The 17,088-nt window shown below is 39.5% G+C and overlaps 1 protein-coding gene across 4 annotated transcripts in view; it reads left to right on the top strand.

Annotated features, from left to right (window-relative positions):
* The first annotated feature begins 2,164 nt into the window (after window positions 1–2,164).
* LOC125465547 (neuronal calcium sensor 1) overlaps window positions 2,165–17,088 on the top strand; it is a 129,954-nt gene continuing 115,030 nt past the window's right edge. For 2 of the 4 annotated variants that reach the window (XR_009442763.1, XM_048559184.2), the window contains exons 1-3: window positions 2,172–2,272; window positions 4,118–4,209; window positions 7,711–8,461. Coding sequence is in view for 3 of the 4 variants with exons in the window: in XM_048559184.2 (XP_048415141.1) it covers window positions 8,398–8,461 (64 nt within the window). In the remaining variant the exon portion in view is untranslated. Of the gene's footprint in view, window positions 2,273–2,960; window positions 2,980–4,117; window positions 4,210–7,710; window positions 8,462–17,088 lie in introns of those variants that run through there. The other 2 variants (XM_048559185.2, XM_048559183.2) reach the window with 2 other exon arrangements.

The following is a 17,088-nucleotide window of genomic DNA, read 5'->3' on the forward strand; positions in this document are numbered from 1 at the left end:
TTTTTTTATATTTTCAGCATTTATATTTTTTAAGGTTTCCTTGGTTTTTTATTGCTTTTCTGCCCAGAAATCCATATCATAATAACTTCTGGTGAAAAGGAGATCCAGATTTTAACTTGGCCTTTCACAGTTCAATTTAAACTCATGTTCTGTAATTTGCCTGTAAACATCTGGTATATCTTTGCGAGCTCATCAGTAAGATGCTTTCCCTAAAGGCTACTTTTTACAAAGACAACAGTCTGCAAATGCATCGATACATTTGTTTGAACATAAAATCCAAGTTATTTTGCAATGATGTAAAGAAAGAAATGAATAGCTTTTCCTTGCAACAGAGCTTTATTTCTTGGTTCTGCATCAGCTTGGGGCTGTTTGTTACATTGCTTTGAGTTTGCCTGTTTTTTGGTGACCAGAACTAAATATGAGCCTTGAAACGAGGTGTGATACAGCAATGTACAATTTGATCTTTATGCCCTCTGACTTACATGTTAAAATGTGACTTTTCTGTTTGCTGCTCTGTATTTATTACATTGAGCTCACAAAATCTCGAAGGTTCATCTTTAACTTCATCTCATCATCCTCAGCTATTTTAATACAATTAACATGGCTGTACAAAACTCTGGTGCGGCCGCACTTGGAGTATTGCGTACAGTTCTGATCACTGCATTATAAGAAGGATGTGGAAGCTTTGGAAAGGGTGCAGAGGAGATTTACTAGGATGTTGCCTGGTATGGAGGGAAGGTCTTACGAAGAAAGGCTGAGGGACTTGAGGCTGTTTTCGTTAGAGAAGGTTGAGAGGTGACTTAATTGAGACAGATAAAATAATCAGAGGGTTAGATAGGGTGGATAGGGAGAGGCTTTTTCCTAGGATGGTGACGGCGAGCATGAGGGGGCATAGCTTTAAATTGAGGGGTGAAAGATATAGGACAGATGTCAGAGGTGGTTTCTTTACTCAGAGAGTAGTAAGGGAATGGAACACTTTGCCTGCAACGGTAGTCGATTCGCCAACTTTAGGTACATTTAAGTCATCATTGGATAAGCATATGGACGTACATGGAATAGTGTACGTTAGATGGGCTTCAGATCGGTATGACAGGTCGGCACAACATTGAGGGGCGAAGGGCCTGTACTGTGCTGTAATGTTCTAATTCTAATGACATCAGAGATTTACTTTGCATCTGACCTGGGAGGGCTTGAGAATGACACTGGATAGCTGGAATGAAAGAACGTTTGAAGTTGCAGCACTAACCTTGAATGGAACTGAAGTAAAAATAAACACCCAATAAATCTATATCCAAAACTATAAATCTTGTATTGGCATCATTATACATAGAACAAGTGCACTGAATAAGAGAGGGGAATCAGTGGGGGTAAAAAAGCTGAGGGGGGAGGGTTAAAACCGCTGGGCAGGGTTGACAGATGGAATTGAATATCAGCAATTGTGACGTTATTCATTTCAGACTGAAAAAGTATAGCTCAGGGAATTTATTAGAAGGCACAAAGTTAAATACAATGGATGACCAATGAGATTTTGGGGGTTCAGATGCTTAACTGTACAATGCCACGATTAGATGCAGAAAGTAGTCAAGAAGGTAATGGAATGCTGTCCTTCATATTTGGAGGTCTGGAGCTGATATAATGCTGCAGTTATATGAAAGGATGTTTTCGCCCTGAAGGGTGTCCAAGGTAGATTTACACGTAATGATACCTGGTTCAGGGGTTAATTTGAGTAGACATGAGATAAATTATTTATTCTGTAGAATTTAGAAGGTTAAAGGGTTGATCTAATTGAGATCTTCGGGATATTAGCAGGGTAAAGATAAACTATTTCCACTGGCTGAAGATACTGAACCAGTTGGCACAAAGAGTCAAAGAATTGGAAAGTTGTTAGAAAGCATTTCTATAATGGAAACAGCAGTAGAGGTTTGCAGTTCTTCCTCAAACAGCGATAGATGCTAATTTGCTTGTTAAATTTAAATCTGAGAAAAGGCAAGTTTTAAACCAAAGGCTGATAGACCCAAAGCGGGCCTAAGGAACTTTGCCACAGGTCAGCCATGATCTTACTGAGAAGCTCCCACTTCCCTGTCAGACACCCGGCGTCGCTCGTGGTGGGCGGGCAGAATGATGTCACTGCCAGGGCACGCGGTGCGAAGACGTCAGGCGCAGGCCCCGCCTCTATTCCGACGCTGGCGGATGCGCGTGCAGGCGCTGCGGTTGTTGTGGGAGAAGCGGCTCCGCTTCATTCAAACAGGCGGAGGGAGCGCCGGCCTGAAAGGTGAGGTGAATGATAAACACGCCGTGCGGGTTAATAATAGCTGGGCAGGATTCAGTAGATCTGGCCTGCATAGTAGGGCATGTGCGATTAATGATATTTGATGATCGGTGCTTCTCTTTCTTTTCCCTACCCACCCATCTACCACCTCTCTCTCCCACCCCCCCATCACAGTTGTGGGAATTTTGGGTGGGGGCGGGGGGTGGAAAGTGACGCGAAAGCTTTGCGGTTGCTAGGGAGGGAGGTACGTTAGTCTGAGATTTACACTCCCTCCTGCAGACAAAATGAGAGAAAATAAACCTTGTTCCCCTCTGTGAAGATGCAATTTAAAAAAAACGTTGGAAACTTTTTCTTCCATTATCCCTCTTCCTGTTTGAGTGCAGTCTTATTTTGTTTGGTGCGTGTCATTTATTTTTTGAGCAAGTTTCGAAGCATCTCGGCAACAAAAAAACGACAAAAAATGTGAGGGGTTCACGTAGGAGTCACTCATTTGATGTATTTTGCGATACTTTGGAGCATACTGGTGGTTTGTTTTTCTGGTTCATGATTCGAACCTGCCGGGAAGCACGTAATTGATGTATTTACTCATACCACATTTCACACACTCTTATTTAAGTTGGATAGGCGAAAAATCTCATTTCGGGGGGTTCTATTCGATGTGCGAATTTGGAAATCAGTAGTTAAGTTCTGAAACATCTCATTTTAATCAGGTACGTTAACTAGTGAGTGGGTTGTATTGTCTTCATATTTTGTGCGTGTAATTTTTAAAATCCTATTTTTTTTTAAATGGATGGAGGCTTATAAGTATTCCTTCCACAATTACAGTGGGTGTTGGGTAGTGATTTCCAGAAAGCGTGGATAAACCGCCGTTCTGGATACGAACTTGGATTTCTAACTCTTTCAAACCGCCCCCCCCTCCCCCAGATGCCGATGCGTATTTTGTCATTTTCCTTTCCTTTTTAATTTAGGAGTTAATTTGTCCCTCTCTTTGTATGAGAAATCCGACGTCTTTCCTGTTATTCGTTGCAAGGTCTGATTTTAAGCGTGCTGGTGTTGTAGGGAGGAAGGTGTTGACATTTATAGCGACAAGGTTTTCCTCTTTGTCTGCACTGTCTATGCCACATTGCTGTCAGCATCAGAAGAAGGCTGGAATTTGTCTTACGGTTTGAATGACATAACCACAAGCCGCTTCGTTAAACGGTTATTTCTAAGAACGAGATACTTCGACGAAGTTTTGGTTTTCAACTAAAATTAATAGCATCTGAGATTTAGAATTACTAGTGTGTGTGAGTAAAAATGCTGATGAACAAAGTATATTGAATTCAACTTTAAAATTAGCGATTAAAATCAATTTTCACATTGAGTAAATAACACTGCTGTGCAATTACGTCAAGCTTTATTTGGATTATCAGAATTAATGGCTCAACAACTATGATGAGAGAATGGCACATTTCATTCTCTGTTGTATTGGTCTGCGTACAAAAGTGATCAATCAGTGGTGCTATATAGCAAAATGTCTTGCATGCAATTTCAGAAATATTGTTTTAGAATACATGGTAGTGAGTTTAAGTGGTCATGCATTCATAGATATTAATGCAAGGATTAGTGCAGTAAACTTTCTGTCATTAATGCAAAGCTTATCAAAAATGTTACAAATTAAGAATGCTAAAAAGTAGTGTGAATTGGCTGAAAGTTCTTACTTTTACATGATCAATGGCCTTAAAAGCAGATTTGAAATCTGCAACCCCACAAGGGAAATCCCAGAAGTTAAAATTGGTGTACCATTTATGGGTTCACTCTAGGGGTCTCTGCAGTATTTATAATGCTTTCAAATTCTACTGTTTACAGAGTGTGTTGAAGTGCTAGAGTGAGGATGCTGCAGGCTTTGCAATTTGGGTATGCGTGGAAAAGATCAGAGGCTTTCTGGGAACTGTGAAAAGGTATCTGCTTGCACTTTGCTGTGAAACCTTTGAGTACGTTATCCATTTTATATGTAGGTACCTGTTATTGAAAAGTAATTTGGGTGGGTCTAAGATAAATCTTCATTTCAACAGTCATAAGCACTCAGAACTCCCAGGTTGATTGAGTGAATTATTAGTTATAGAAAAGAGAACTGATCATTCCTGAAAAGTATACAAGTCCTAATGGAAATTGGTAAATGCTGGTTAAGACCTGGAATCATTGAAGCTGTGAAATATTCTCTGCAGTCAGTCAGCCAGCCAGGACTCCTTATGTTGAATATTAGGATGGTGATAGCATAGTGGTGTTATTGCTACGTTGTTGATCCAGAGACCCAGGTAATGTTCTGGGGACTCAGGTTTGAATCCTGCCATAGTGGATGGTGGAATTTCAATTCAATTTTTAAAAATATCTGGAATTAAGGTGATGACCATGAAACCATTGTCAATTGTCAGGAAAAACACAACCGGTTCACTCATGTCCTTTTAAGGAAGGAAACTGCCATCCTTACCTGGTCTGGCCTACTAGTGACTCCAAACCCACAGCAAGTGGTTGACTCTTAACTGTTCTCTGGGGTGTTAGGGTTGAGCAATAATTGCTGGTCTAGCCAGTGACGCCCTCATCCTGTGAATGAATTAAAAAAAAGGTAGGGAAACTCTGTCCATGTTTCCATGGAATGGTGTTAGGGATCAATACCTATAGATGGATGGGAAAATTGGAAGGAAAACAGTGGAAGTTAGAAAAACTGCCAAATATTTTTTCCAATGTTGATTGTGATAAGCCAAATGCACTTGGCTGCTGTATTGCAAATATTCGAGGTCAGTAATTAGATCATGCAGTTTAATTCTTTTAGCATCTGAGTTGGTGGTTGAATAGAACATTTGACTCTAAGTTGGCCTTAAACCCATATTTTATTGAATGTCAAGGCAGGACACTCCAGGTTTTTAATATTGCCTGCCTTCATTTCATGCTATTGCCCCTTTCATTTCAGCATAACTTTGCCTTAACCAATACCTGCACTTTTGACATGACATTGTGAAGGATTATTCAACTTCATGGCCACACTCTATACTACTCTAAGTTTCATTAACTTATCACCATCCTTTTCATTTGATTCTGAGTTTCCTAAATGTAGAACGTTTGAAATCCTTGTCCCTTTTCCATTCTTTTCCTAGGCTCTTAACCCATCTGATATCAACTACCTCTTTTCACATATAGTTCTCTGACTTTTGGGTTCTGCCACAGTTTAATTTCCATTCTGTGTAAGTTATAAAGTTAATATCTTCACCATACCTTAGGTATTTCCTCCGTAGACTTCTCCAACATGCTGTTTTTCACCCTGCCATGGTGACAGAATGTGCTGTAGCTAACCAAAATCCCTCTTTCTTTCAGTTATGTTTTATTAGATTGTTGTTTCCATTTTCACCTAAGTCCAACAACAACAAACTAATTGTTGTGTCCTCTGTATAGATAAGATTACTTCACTCAGTACATACCAGGGGTTAAATTTAGTTTCTCTTCTTTCTTAAATAAATCATGAAGGATAAACATCGTGCACCCGTAATGCAGTTTTCTTTTAAGTACTTAGCAACCAAATGATCTACCCATCCAACATGATCTTCAAAAAAGAGGTCTGTCATTGCCTCTCTGTAATTAGTTGTATTAATTCCCATTTCCCCGCTTCTGTCCATGGAGATATCTTGCAACCTTCAGGGGTAAAAATGGATGATTAAAAACATTAGTTTGCATTTAATGTTATATACTTGATAGGAATAATGAGGAGATATAATAAAACATGAAATGATGCAATCCTAAAAGGGGTGCAGGAGAAGAGAGGTCTGTAGGTAAACGTGCACAAGTTGTTGAAGATGGCAAGGCTGGTTGAGGAAGGCTACTAAGGCATTTGGGATCCTGGGCTTTATAAAAGCTGATTACAAAAGCAAGGAAGGTTTGGAGGACTTTTCTAAAACACTTTCAGTCTCAATTTGGAGTATTGTGACCAATTCTGGGTACCACTCTTTAGGAAGCACATGAGTAAGAAGAAATGTGATAGACGTGCTCAATCATGAATCAGATAGAGTAGTTTGGGAGAAACTGCTCACTTTGAAGGAATAGACTTAAATTTAAGGTAAATGGCAGGAGTTGTCGAAGGGATTAAAGGATGATTTTTTTTTATTCGGAGGGTTGCAGATATCTGGAACTCTTTGCGTGAAAGAATGGTAGATGTGGTGACCATCACAACTTTGAAGAACTGTTTACATCATTTGAGGTGCCATCGCATACAGGTAGACAGGATTGTTAAGGAGGCGTTTTGCATGCTTGCCTTCATTATTGAGACCATTGAGCATTGGAGTTGGGATGTCAATTTGAGGTTATACAGGATGTTGGTGAAGCCTCTTCTGAAATGCTGTGCGTGGTTCTAGTCACCCTGTGTTAGGAAGGATATTATTAAACTGGAGAAAGTTCAGAAAAGACTTCCTAGGATGTTGCTGGGAATGGAGGGTTTGAGTTATAAAAATTGGCTAGATAGGCTGGGACGTTTCTCTTTGGAGCATAGGAGGTTGAGGGGTGACTTGAATGATGTTTATAAAGTCATGAGGGGCATAGATAAGGTGAAGAGCAAAGATCTTTTTTCTAAGGTGGGTGAGTTCAAATCTAGGAAGTATATTTTCAAGATGAGAGGGGAAAAGTTTAAAAGTGACCTGAGGGGCAACTTCTTCATGCACGGGGCGGTTTGTATGTGGACTGAATTGCTAGAGGAAGTGGTGGATGCAGGTAGAGTCACAACATTTAAAAGACAAGTGGATAAGTGCTTGCCTTGTTTCTGACTGTAGGGGACTTGTATTCATCTTCATTAATCTTTTTATCTTTGAATGCCAATGGATGCTTTTGTATGTTCCCAGAAAAATACTCTTGAGTAGGTAGGTGCTTGATAATCGTTGCAGACATGATGTACTGAAAGACTTCTTTCTGTGCTGCAAAACGCTGATTCTAATAACTGGCAATTATGTAATTACTGGATACCAATGGCACTGCTCTGATTAACTATCTTATCAGTTTTGATGGTGAACATTTGTTTACGCTTCATCATGTGCACCAATACTGAATCCACTTGTAGCCACATCCAATATTCAAATTTGTATTCTTCCATCTGGAATCTGGAGTAAAAAATTTAGTCTGTTTATCCCATTACTAAAACTGTGGTTCTGGGATTAATTGGCAGCACCTCACTGATACTCCAGCTGAGATTAGCAAATTCAGTACAGTTTGAAAATCAAACATGGGTCCTTTGAGATCTGTACAGCCCAGCTGATCACTGCTTTATTTCGTTGAACCATTATCAGTGCAGTGTGGCTTAGTTTGCATAGTTATTTGTTTAGCTTTGGGAGCATCTCAGTTGCAATAAAGAAAAATTTGATGTGTTCTTGAGATCTGGATATCTATCATTGTGTACAATACCTGTACTGTTTTGTCTCTTGCAGGATTCCAAGGATTGTAGCATTAATTAACTGCACCACAAACTAATCCAGAACATCAGTGCTTTGAGAGTGTTGACCATATGCAGTTCAGTAATGTTGTAATAACGCTTGAACTGTTTAAACTGCATCATCAGTTTCTAAAATTAGAACAGAATAAAACAGCCCTTTAAATTGCCTCAATTCAGAGGATACAAAAGACAAAGAAATACTGTAAACACCACACATCTCTCATTGTGGCTAAATTGAGCAACTGTCATTGAAGCCGGGGTCAGTGATTATCAACTCTTCAAACCAAAGGAAAACTGAAAACATCATCCATCTCCCATTGAGATTCAATTAAACATCCCATTGTTTCAATCAGGGGTAGTGGCTATTCAAAATTTCACACCAAAGAAAAGCTTCTGTGAGGGTGATTTTGAAGAAAAAAAGACAGTGAATTTTGACGTTGTGTTTGGGCTGCTTATCAAGCCTGTGGTGGAGTGACAAACAGGCCATTATTAAACCATCACCAAGGAAACCACAGCTGTGCAACATTACGCAGAGAGAACGCAGGAGGCATCCTGAGAATATTTCATTTCAAGAACTAACTCAAGCTCACCATTAATATTTCTGACTTGTTTAAAGTTTGAAGAAATCAAAGCTTCAATATATTCTTCCAAAATCCAATTTCTCATGTGTTAAGTTGAAGCAATGGGGAAGTCCAACAGCAAGCTGAAACCAGACGTTGTGGAGGAGCTGACAAGGAAAACCTACTGTAAGTATTTAAATAAATGTAAATTATGAAGGCATGCTTAATTTCCAACTTCAATTTTTCTTTATCTTCCCTTATGCAATGCACAATTCTTCAGGTTGTAGGTAGATTCGGTATACTGGCCCAACTAACATAATTTGAGAACAAGCCATTAGGGTATGCACTGTGGCAACTAAGATGGCATATTTTTAAAGAAGGACTTCTGTTGGTGAAGAATTCTTTAAGACTTCCCTGCTGTTCTCCCCATATAATCTGCTGAATAAAGTTTTAACCAATATTTTTCTGCAGAGTGGTTGGATACAAGTTCAAGATAAAATTGTGTAGGTTTGTTGGCTTTTTTTGCTATTGAGAAATGTTCTGATGAGACTTTAAACACTGTAGACTTTAACCGTAGTTCCTTATGCTGTTGATGGTTTAGCCTCAATATTTTTTAGAGCCCGTCATGCAATAGTAGTCATATAAACAAACTTTTCAGCCATTTCAGTTTTGTACAATTGTATGACAAATGTAATGTTGTGCAGTAAATTTGTAATTGTTTTGCACCATTTCCCTCGAGTAACAATGAGCTGTTAATTGTCATTAATCATTCAACACTTGTGTGTTGAACTTGTGGTAAATCTTACACATTTGTTGAGAAAAAAACTTTGCATTTATTCCTTGATATTGTTATACTCAGAATTTCAGCTAGACTCCTCAATTTGTCTACATCAATGTTTACGTTTTCTCCATTTCTACTGTTGGACAGGAACACAGATGGCCACATCAGAAAAGCCTCCATATCCCTATATTTGCAATGCAGTAAAACTAAAATATTCAATGACCGTCAGAACTATGCCAATGATTCCAAATCAGACTTTTTAATAACAAAAATTCAGTTGTTACGAATAACTCATATCAGATATGTAGTGATTGGAGCCCGGTGGATCTTGTTGACAATAAGACCCTAGCTTGGAGTTGTTAACCTGGGCCAATCAGTAAGCCCTGGAAGACCCAAATAAATGGGAGATTTAGAATATCCTCAGTTCAAGGGACTGACTCTGAGCTGGTCAGTGTACTGTGCACAAGTAAATGAAGGGTGACTTGGTGACAGGATACCGGCCTCTGTGCAGTTATTTCAGATACCAAGTTTATAGCTTAAACAAAAGAATTAACAATTTATTAATAACACAGCTTCAGCAGGGTTTTTAAAACAAAAAGGTTATCTTATTGTCTGTAATTTAATTCCAATTTTCTTTGATTCTTGCCCCCACTTTCACAAAAAAGACAAACACACAGTTCAGGATTAATTAGAAAGATAAATGAGATGTAACTGGCCAGTTCACTGAAGCAGACGGCACAACCTGTAACCTCACAGGCACATGGGATTGCATATTGCATGGATTCTGAAGAGACTGGTCAATGCAAACAGCTTCCAGTGAGATTGAGGAATACTTGCTTTATACCTCGAGCTCAGATTTTATTCTCCAAACTTTCAAACAATTGATATAGTACGGATAACCAGGGAGCAATCGAACCTCTGTTTTGTAGCGTTGACACCCATAATACTTCTGGTAAAAATGCACAGTTCAAATTTTAGTTTCTCTTTTTGTTTTTTTTTCCAACATTCCCTTGGCACCATCCTCGCTATGAGGCCTTTGTTAACATTCAAACATCTGCCATCTGTTTGAACATACTGCTTCTCTAGGATCAAATGTCTATAAAGAGTACTTTGAACAGCAATCAACCTTGAATTTAACTTCCAAGCCCGGCTTCGTATACAAATATCAATTTGTTTCCTTGTTCTATACAAAGAAAAGTTGTTGCTCATGGTTATAGAGTCATAAATTCATAAAGCACAGTAACAGACCCTTTGGTCCAACTGGTCCATGCCGACCAATTTCCCAAACAAAACTAGTCCAACTTGCCTGCGTTTGGCCCATATCTCTGTGAACCTTTCCTATTACTGTACTTGTCCAATTGTCTTTTAAATGTTGCAACTGTACCTGCATCTATCACTTCCTCTGGCAGTTCATTTTACACATTGAATTGTGAAAAAGTTGCCCCTCAGGTCCCTTGTAAATCATTCTTCCTTATCTTGAAAGGTATGCCTCCTAGTTTTGAATTCACTCACCTTAGAAAAAAGATCTTTGCTATCCACCTTATCTATGCCGGTTATGATTCTATAAATTGCAAAAAGATCACTTCTCAAACTCCTATCCTCCAGTGGAAAAAAGTCCCAGTTCAAAAGTTACCCTCATCTCTTAGCTCACAGGTCAACCAAAAATAATGAAGATCTGAACACTCAGCAATTGTACCTTGGTACTTCTATTACTAACTATATTGATGGAACCTGACATTTAATGCAAGCCTAGTGTGGCAATATTATATTCATTATGGGTTTTGCTGTCTAGGACAGCAATTAGTATCTAACCCTAATTGCCCTTGAACTGAGTGGCCTTTAGCGGGTAGTTAAGAGTCATTTACATTGCTGAGAGTCTGGAGTTACACGTTGGCTAGTTCAGGTGAGAATGACAGATGATGAACTAGATGAATTTTTACGACAAGTGTTGCATATTGCCATGATACATTCTAATTCCAGAAATTTTATGGAATAAAGAAAATTCCATAACATCCAGTGGGAGACTGCTTTGCTGTGACAAGACAATAGCACATTTGGGTGTCATGTTTCAGCATCAGCAGAATTTTATGCAATCTATCCATGTTCCCTGGCCCAGGATCACTAAGCCAGGAAACTATCTTCTTCCATTCAGATTTGGAAGCGCTGAACCAACCAGACATGAGAATGAATTTTAAAAATTCTCAAAAATACTATAAATTGATAACCGCATGCTAAACAAAAAGTACAGGCTCTAGATCAAGCTAAACATTTCTAAAATCTACTGTATAAAGTAAAACATGTCCCTTTCTGTTTTCAATGGAGAATGGTATTTGACTTGGGAATCAAGCAAATTAATGTGAAATGGGGTTAAAGCTGTTGTAATCTTGACTCAAGTGTCAGTTGAATGATCCTACTTCCTCTTGAGCTCTCCATCATCATAGGTATTAGTTTAGTTCACACCACATGATATTAAAAAATATTGGATTAAGTGCAGTTGACGCAATAATAGCTCTGGAGCTTGACAACGTGTTGGCTGTTCTACTAAAATCCTGTTAGCAAGAATAGCTAGTTCCCTAGGCAAATTGCGCCTTGGCATTCACCTGACTTTTGCAGAGACATATTTTATCTACAGAAACAACAATTTACCCAACTTGTTCACTCCCTTCATTGATCAGTGAAATCATGGAAGAATTGCCTTTGATAATTCACCTATGACCAATGTGTTGGATATATTGGATGGATACATAGCTCAAAAGATGGTGTTGGGGGAGGTTTTGAGCTTCCTGGGGCATTGGGACCTGCTCTGAGGGAGGTGGGACCTGCATGAATTGGACAGATTGTACCTGGGCAGGATTGGGACTGATATTCTAGGGAGGGGTGTTTGCTAAAGCAGTAGGGGAGAGTTGAACCTAATATGCCAGGGAGCTGGAACCTATGTAAGGAATCAGAAGGAAGGAACGAGGACAAAACAAAAGGTAAAAAAGGGAATACGAAAAGTGATAGGTAGAGAAACCAAAGACAAAATTCAAACAGGGCTTTTGAGAAAAATAAGAGTGAGACAAACAGTGTTAAAAAGACAAACTTAAAGGCCTTGTGCCTAAATGTGCAGAGCATTTGCATTAAAGTGGAAGAACTAATTACACAGATAGTTGGGGATTACGGAGACATGGCCACAGGGTGACGAGGGATGGGAACTGGGTATTCAATATTTAGAATGGACGGGCAATGAGGAAAAGATGGCGGGTGGCATTGCTAGTTAAAGTGGAAATTAACACAATAGTGAGAAAGGATATTAGCTCTGACAATGTGGAGTCTGATTGGGTAGCAGAGTTGAGAAATACCAAAGGACAAAAGACATTACTGGGTCTCATACAGAGATTCTCAACTACACTATTGATGTTAGGAATTGCATTAAACAGGAAATTAGAGATGCATGTGATATGGGAATGTTGGTGATCATGGGTGATTTTAATCTGTACATAGATTGGCCAAATCAAATTAGCCACAATGCTATAGAGGAGGAATTTCCACAGTGGACACAGGATAGTTTTTTTTTTGACCAATAACCAACTAGAGAGCAGGCCATCTTAGACTGGGTGCTATGTCGGGAAGGGAATAATTGCCAATCTAGCTGTGCAAGACTCGTTGGGGAAGAGCGAGCGTAACAATTTAGAATTTTTTATCAAGATGGAGAGTGAAGTATTTGATTTGGAGATTAGGGTGCTGAATCTTAAAGGAAACTATAAAGATATGAAGTATGATCGGACCTTGATAGATTGGGGAAGAGTTACTTAAAGGGATGACAGTGGATAGGCAATTGCAAATATTCAAGGAACGCATGAGGGAATTGCAACTGTTTATTCCCGGCTGTGGCAAAAGCAAAATGGGTAGGAGAGCTAATCCATGATTTACAAAGGAAATTAGAGTATCCAATTCAGTACAAGCAAGAAGCATACAGATTGGCCAAGAAAAATAATATGTCCGAGGATTGGCAGCAGTTTAGAATTCAGCAAAGAAGGACCAAGGGATTAATTAAGAAGGGGAAAATACAGTACAAAAGTAACCTTGCAGGAAACATAAAGACTGACACTAAGAGTTTATAAGTATGTGAAGAGAAAGAGATTGGTGAAGACAAATATACGTCCCCTATAGACAGAAATGGGGGAATGTATGATAGGGGACAAAGCAATGGCTGAGCAACTGAACACATACTTTGGTTCTGTCTTCAAAATAGGATACTAATCAGAACCAGAAATGTTGGAGAATGCAAGATTTAGAAGGAAGAATTTAAAGAGATCAATATTAGTAGAGAAATGGTGTTGGGAAAATTGATAGGGTTGAAAGTGAATAAATATCCAGGGCCTGATAATCTACATCCTAGGATATTTAAGGAAGTAGCTCTTGAAATAGTGGATGTATTAGTGGTCATCTTCCATGATTCTATAGACTGTGGAACAGTCCCTGTAGTTTGGGGGGTAGCTATTGTCACTTCAATATTCAAAAAGGGAGAAAACAGGGAATTATAGACCAGTAAGCCTAACATTGGTAGTGGAGAAAATTCTCGAACCCAAGATCAAGGACTCTATAACAGAGCATTTAGAAAGCAGGATCAAACAGTCAGCGTAGATTAATGAAGGGGAAATCATGCTTGACAAATCTGTTGGAATTCTATGAAGACATAACTAATAGAATTGACAAGAGGCTGCCAGTCAGTGTGATACATTTGGACTTTAAGAAAGCATTTGACAAAGTCCTGGATAAGAGATTATTTTGCAAGATTGAAGTGCATTGGGGGAAATGTATTGAGATGGATAGAGAACTAACTGGCAGACAGGAAACAAAGAGTAGGAATTAATGGGTCCTTTTCAAATTGACAGACAGTAACTAGTGGGGTGCCGTAGGGATCAGTGCTGGGACCTCAACTATTCACAATATATATTAATGATTTGGATGAGGGAACAAAATGTAATGTCTCCAAGATTGCAAATGATACCAGGTTGGGTGGGAGGGTGAACTGTGATGAGGATGCAGAGATCCTTTAGCATGATCTTGACAGGTTGGATGAGTTGGCAAATCAGTGTTAGATGCAGTATAGTGTGAGGTTATTCACTTTGGAAGCAAAATCAAGAAGGCAGATTAATACCTGATTGGCTGTAAATTGGGAGAGGGAAGTGTGCTGTGAGACCTGGGTGTACTTGTGCACCAGTTGCTGAAGGGGTGCATGCTGGTGCAGCAGGGGTAAAGAAGCAAATGATATGATGGCCTTCATTGCGAGAGGTTTCGAATACAGGAGCAGCAATGTGTTGTAGCAGTTATAGAGGCGAGACCACACCTGGAATATTGTGAGTAGTTTTGGTCTCCTTTTCGGAGGAAGGATGCTCTTGCTATGGAGGGAGTGCAGCAAAGGTTTACCAGGCTGATCATGGGGATGGCAGGACTGACGTACGAGGACAGATTGACGAGGTTAGGATTGTTTTCACTGGAGTTTAGATGAATGAGGGGGGATCTCATAGAGACTTATAAATTCCTAACAGGACCAGGCAGGGTAGATGCAGGGAGCATGTGTCCAGAACCAGGGGTCACAGTCTGAGGATTCAGGGTGGACCATTTAGGATGGAGATGAGACATTTCTTCACCCAAAGCGTGGTGAGCCTATGAAATTCATTACCACAGGCAGTAGTTGATACCAAAACACTGAATATATTCAAGAGGTGGCTTGATATAGCACCTGGGGTGAATGAGATTGAAGATGACAGGGAGAAGGCAGAATTTGGCTATTGAGTTGGATGATCAGCCATGATCATGATAAATCGTGGAGCTGGCTCGAAGGGCCGAAAGGCCTCTTGCTCCTATCTTCTGTGTTTCTATACTTAACCAGGTCTCATTACAGCCTGAATGTAGACATAGGCATTAGTTGGATACTAGAGGTGAGAAAAAGTAGTTGCCTTTGATGTCACTGGCAGTATCCAATCCAAGTTAATACACCACAGAGCCACAACAAAACTGGTCACAGTGGTTCAAAAGGAGAACTTTCATTTACCTTGAGTAATGCTTTACATTCAGTTTGGTCTGATATGTAGCAATTCATATTTATGCCATGTAAGTGCCAGTTGATGCCACCTTGAAAAAGAAAAAGGTGAGCTATGTCCTCCTACACTTTTGAGACAACACTATTGCTGAGTTTACATCCACAAATTACATAGTTGACCAGAGTTTGAGCTGGAATAGCCATTTCAATACTGCAATCACAATACCTGCCAGAGGCTGGTGCATTCACGAGAGTGGCTCATTGACCGCTCAAAGCCTATCCATAACCAAGTGTTAAGCCAGCACTGTGATGTTACCAAAGTGGTTAAGAAAAGTAACTTCATTGATAAATGTGTCAGAAAAATTGATGTTCAGTACTGATGCTTCACTGATAGCCTGAGGGTGTACTAATTATCTATGAAACCGAATGACCAGGAAAAAAATGTCTACAATCATTGTGTATGTTTTTTTTTCTTTTGTTTCAACTTCCTCTTTTTATTTAAAATGTAGCTTTTATTGTTAAGTGAGTTACAATGGAATTCAAGCAAATGTCTGAGCAAGCTTATCCCTAATTCCTGATTTATGAATTATTAGCCATTTATTCTGCTTCCCTTTGAGGTAAGGACTTTTCCAACCATTGGAGCCTGAGTGGAAATTAATTAATGTTCTGTGTTTCAAGGCATAGAGTATTGACTAGTGGCTGCAGCATAAATAATTTCAGATGCTCCTGCAATGTGAGCAGCTTTCTTAGTTGTCAATTACAGAATAATTTCTGCTCCATCATAAAAATCAATACAGTGAGTCTGCAGTTTTCTGAAAATGTTTTATTTATGTTGTTATCACTGTTCGTCATTGTTACTATATTCCTTTTTATTATTATTTTTTTCAGATTTGTTTGCAGCTATATTTAACAAAAATGCAGCCTTTAACAGCCAGTTCAGAAACAGAGGGGAACAATAGTTTCAAAATATCCTCGAGCTTTATTTCTAGATTGGATTGGGAGATATGTTATACATTACAACATTGAAACAGTGATAAATTGCATTATTTAAAAGTGAATTTAGATATATCATCTTTTGTGGTGATTATGGTTCATCCTGTGAAAATAAAGGTTCAAGAATGCTGGATGTAGTGAATGCATCCGAAGTGAAAGCATTTGAAAGTCTGGATAAGTAACCTTGAAACAAAAGGGGCAGCACGATGGTTCAGTGGTTAGCACTGCTGACTTACCGCACCAGGTACCCAGGTTCAATTCCACCCTCGGGTGACTGTGTCTGTCTGGAGCATAGAGCATAGAACAGGATAGCCCTTCAGCCCCGATGTTGTGCTGAACTTTTACCGTAAATCTAAGGTCTGTCTAACCTCCAATCCTACCTTATACTATCATCCGTATACCCATCTAATAGCCGCTTAAATGCCCCTAATGAGGCCGATCTACTATCCTCTCTGGCAATGCATTCCATGCCCTTATCACTCTGACTAAAGAACCTACCTCTGATGTCTCCCCTATACCTACTTTCATTCGCTTCAAAACTATGCCCTGTCGTAATAGCTACCTCCACCCTAGGAAAAAATCTCTGGCTGTCCATTCTATCTGTACTTCTGATCATTTTGTACACTCCTATCAAGTCACCTCTCATCCTTCATCATTCTAAAGAGGAAAGGCCTAGCTCTCTCAACCTTTCCTCGTAAGACCTTCCTTCCATTGCAGGCAATATCCTGGTAAATCTCTTCTGCACCTTTTCCAACACTTCCAAATCTCTCCTGTAATGAGGCGACCGTAACTGGACACAATACTCCAGATGTGGCCGAACCAGGGTTTTGTATAGCTGGACCATAAGTTCATGGCTCTTGAACTTGATCCCTCTATTAACGAAAGCAAACACACCATACGCCTTCTTAACAACTCCATCCACCTGGATGGCAGCTTTCAGGGAACTGCGGACATGAACCCCAAGATCCCTCTGCTCCTCCACACTGCCAAGAATCTTTCCGTTAACCATGT

The sequence above is a fragment of the Stegostoma tigrinum genome, chromosome 29 (assembly GCF_030684315.1).
Source record: "Stegostoma tigrinum isolate sSteTig4 chromosome 29, sSteTig4.hap1, whole genome shotgun sequence".
NCBI lineage: Eukaryota > Metazoa > Chordata > Chondrichthyes > Orectolobiformes > Stegostomatidae > Stegostoma > Stegostoma tigrinum.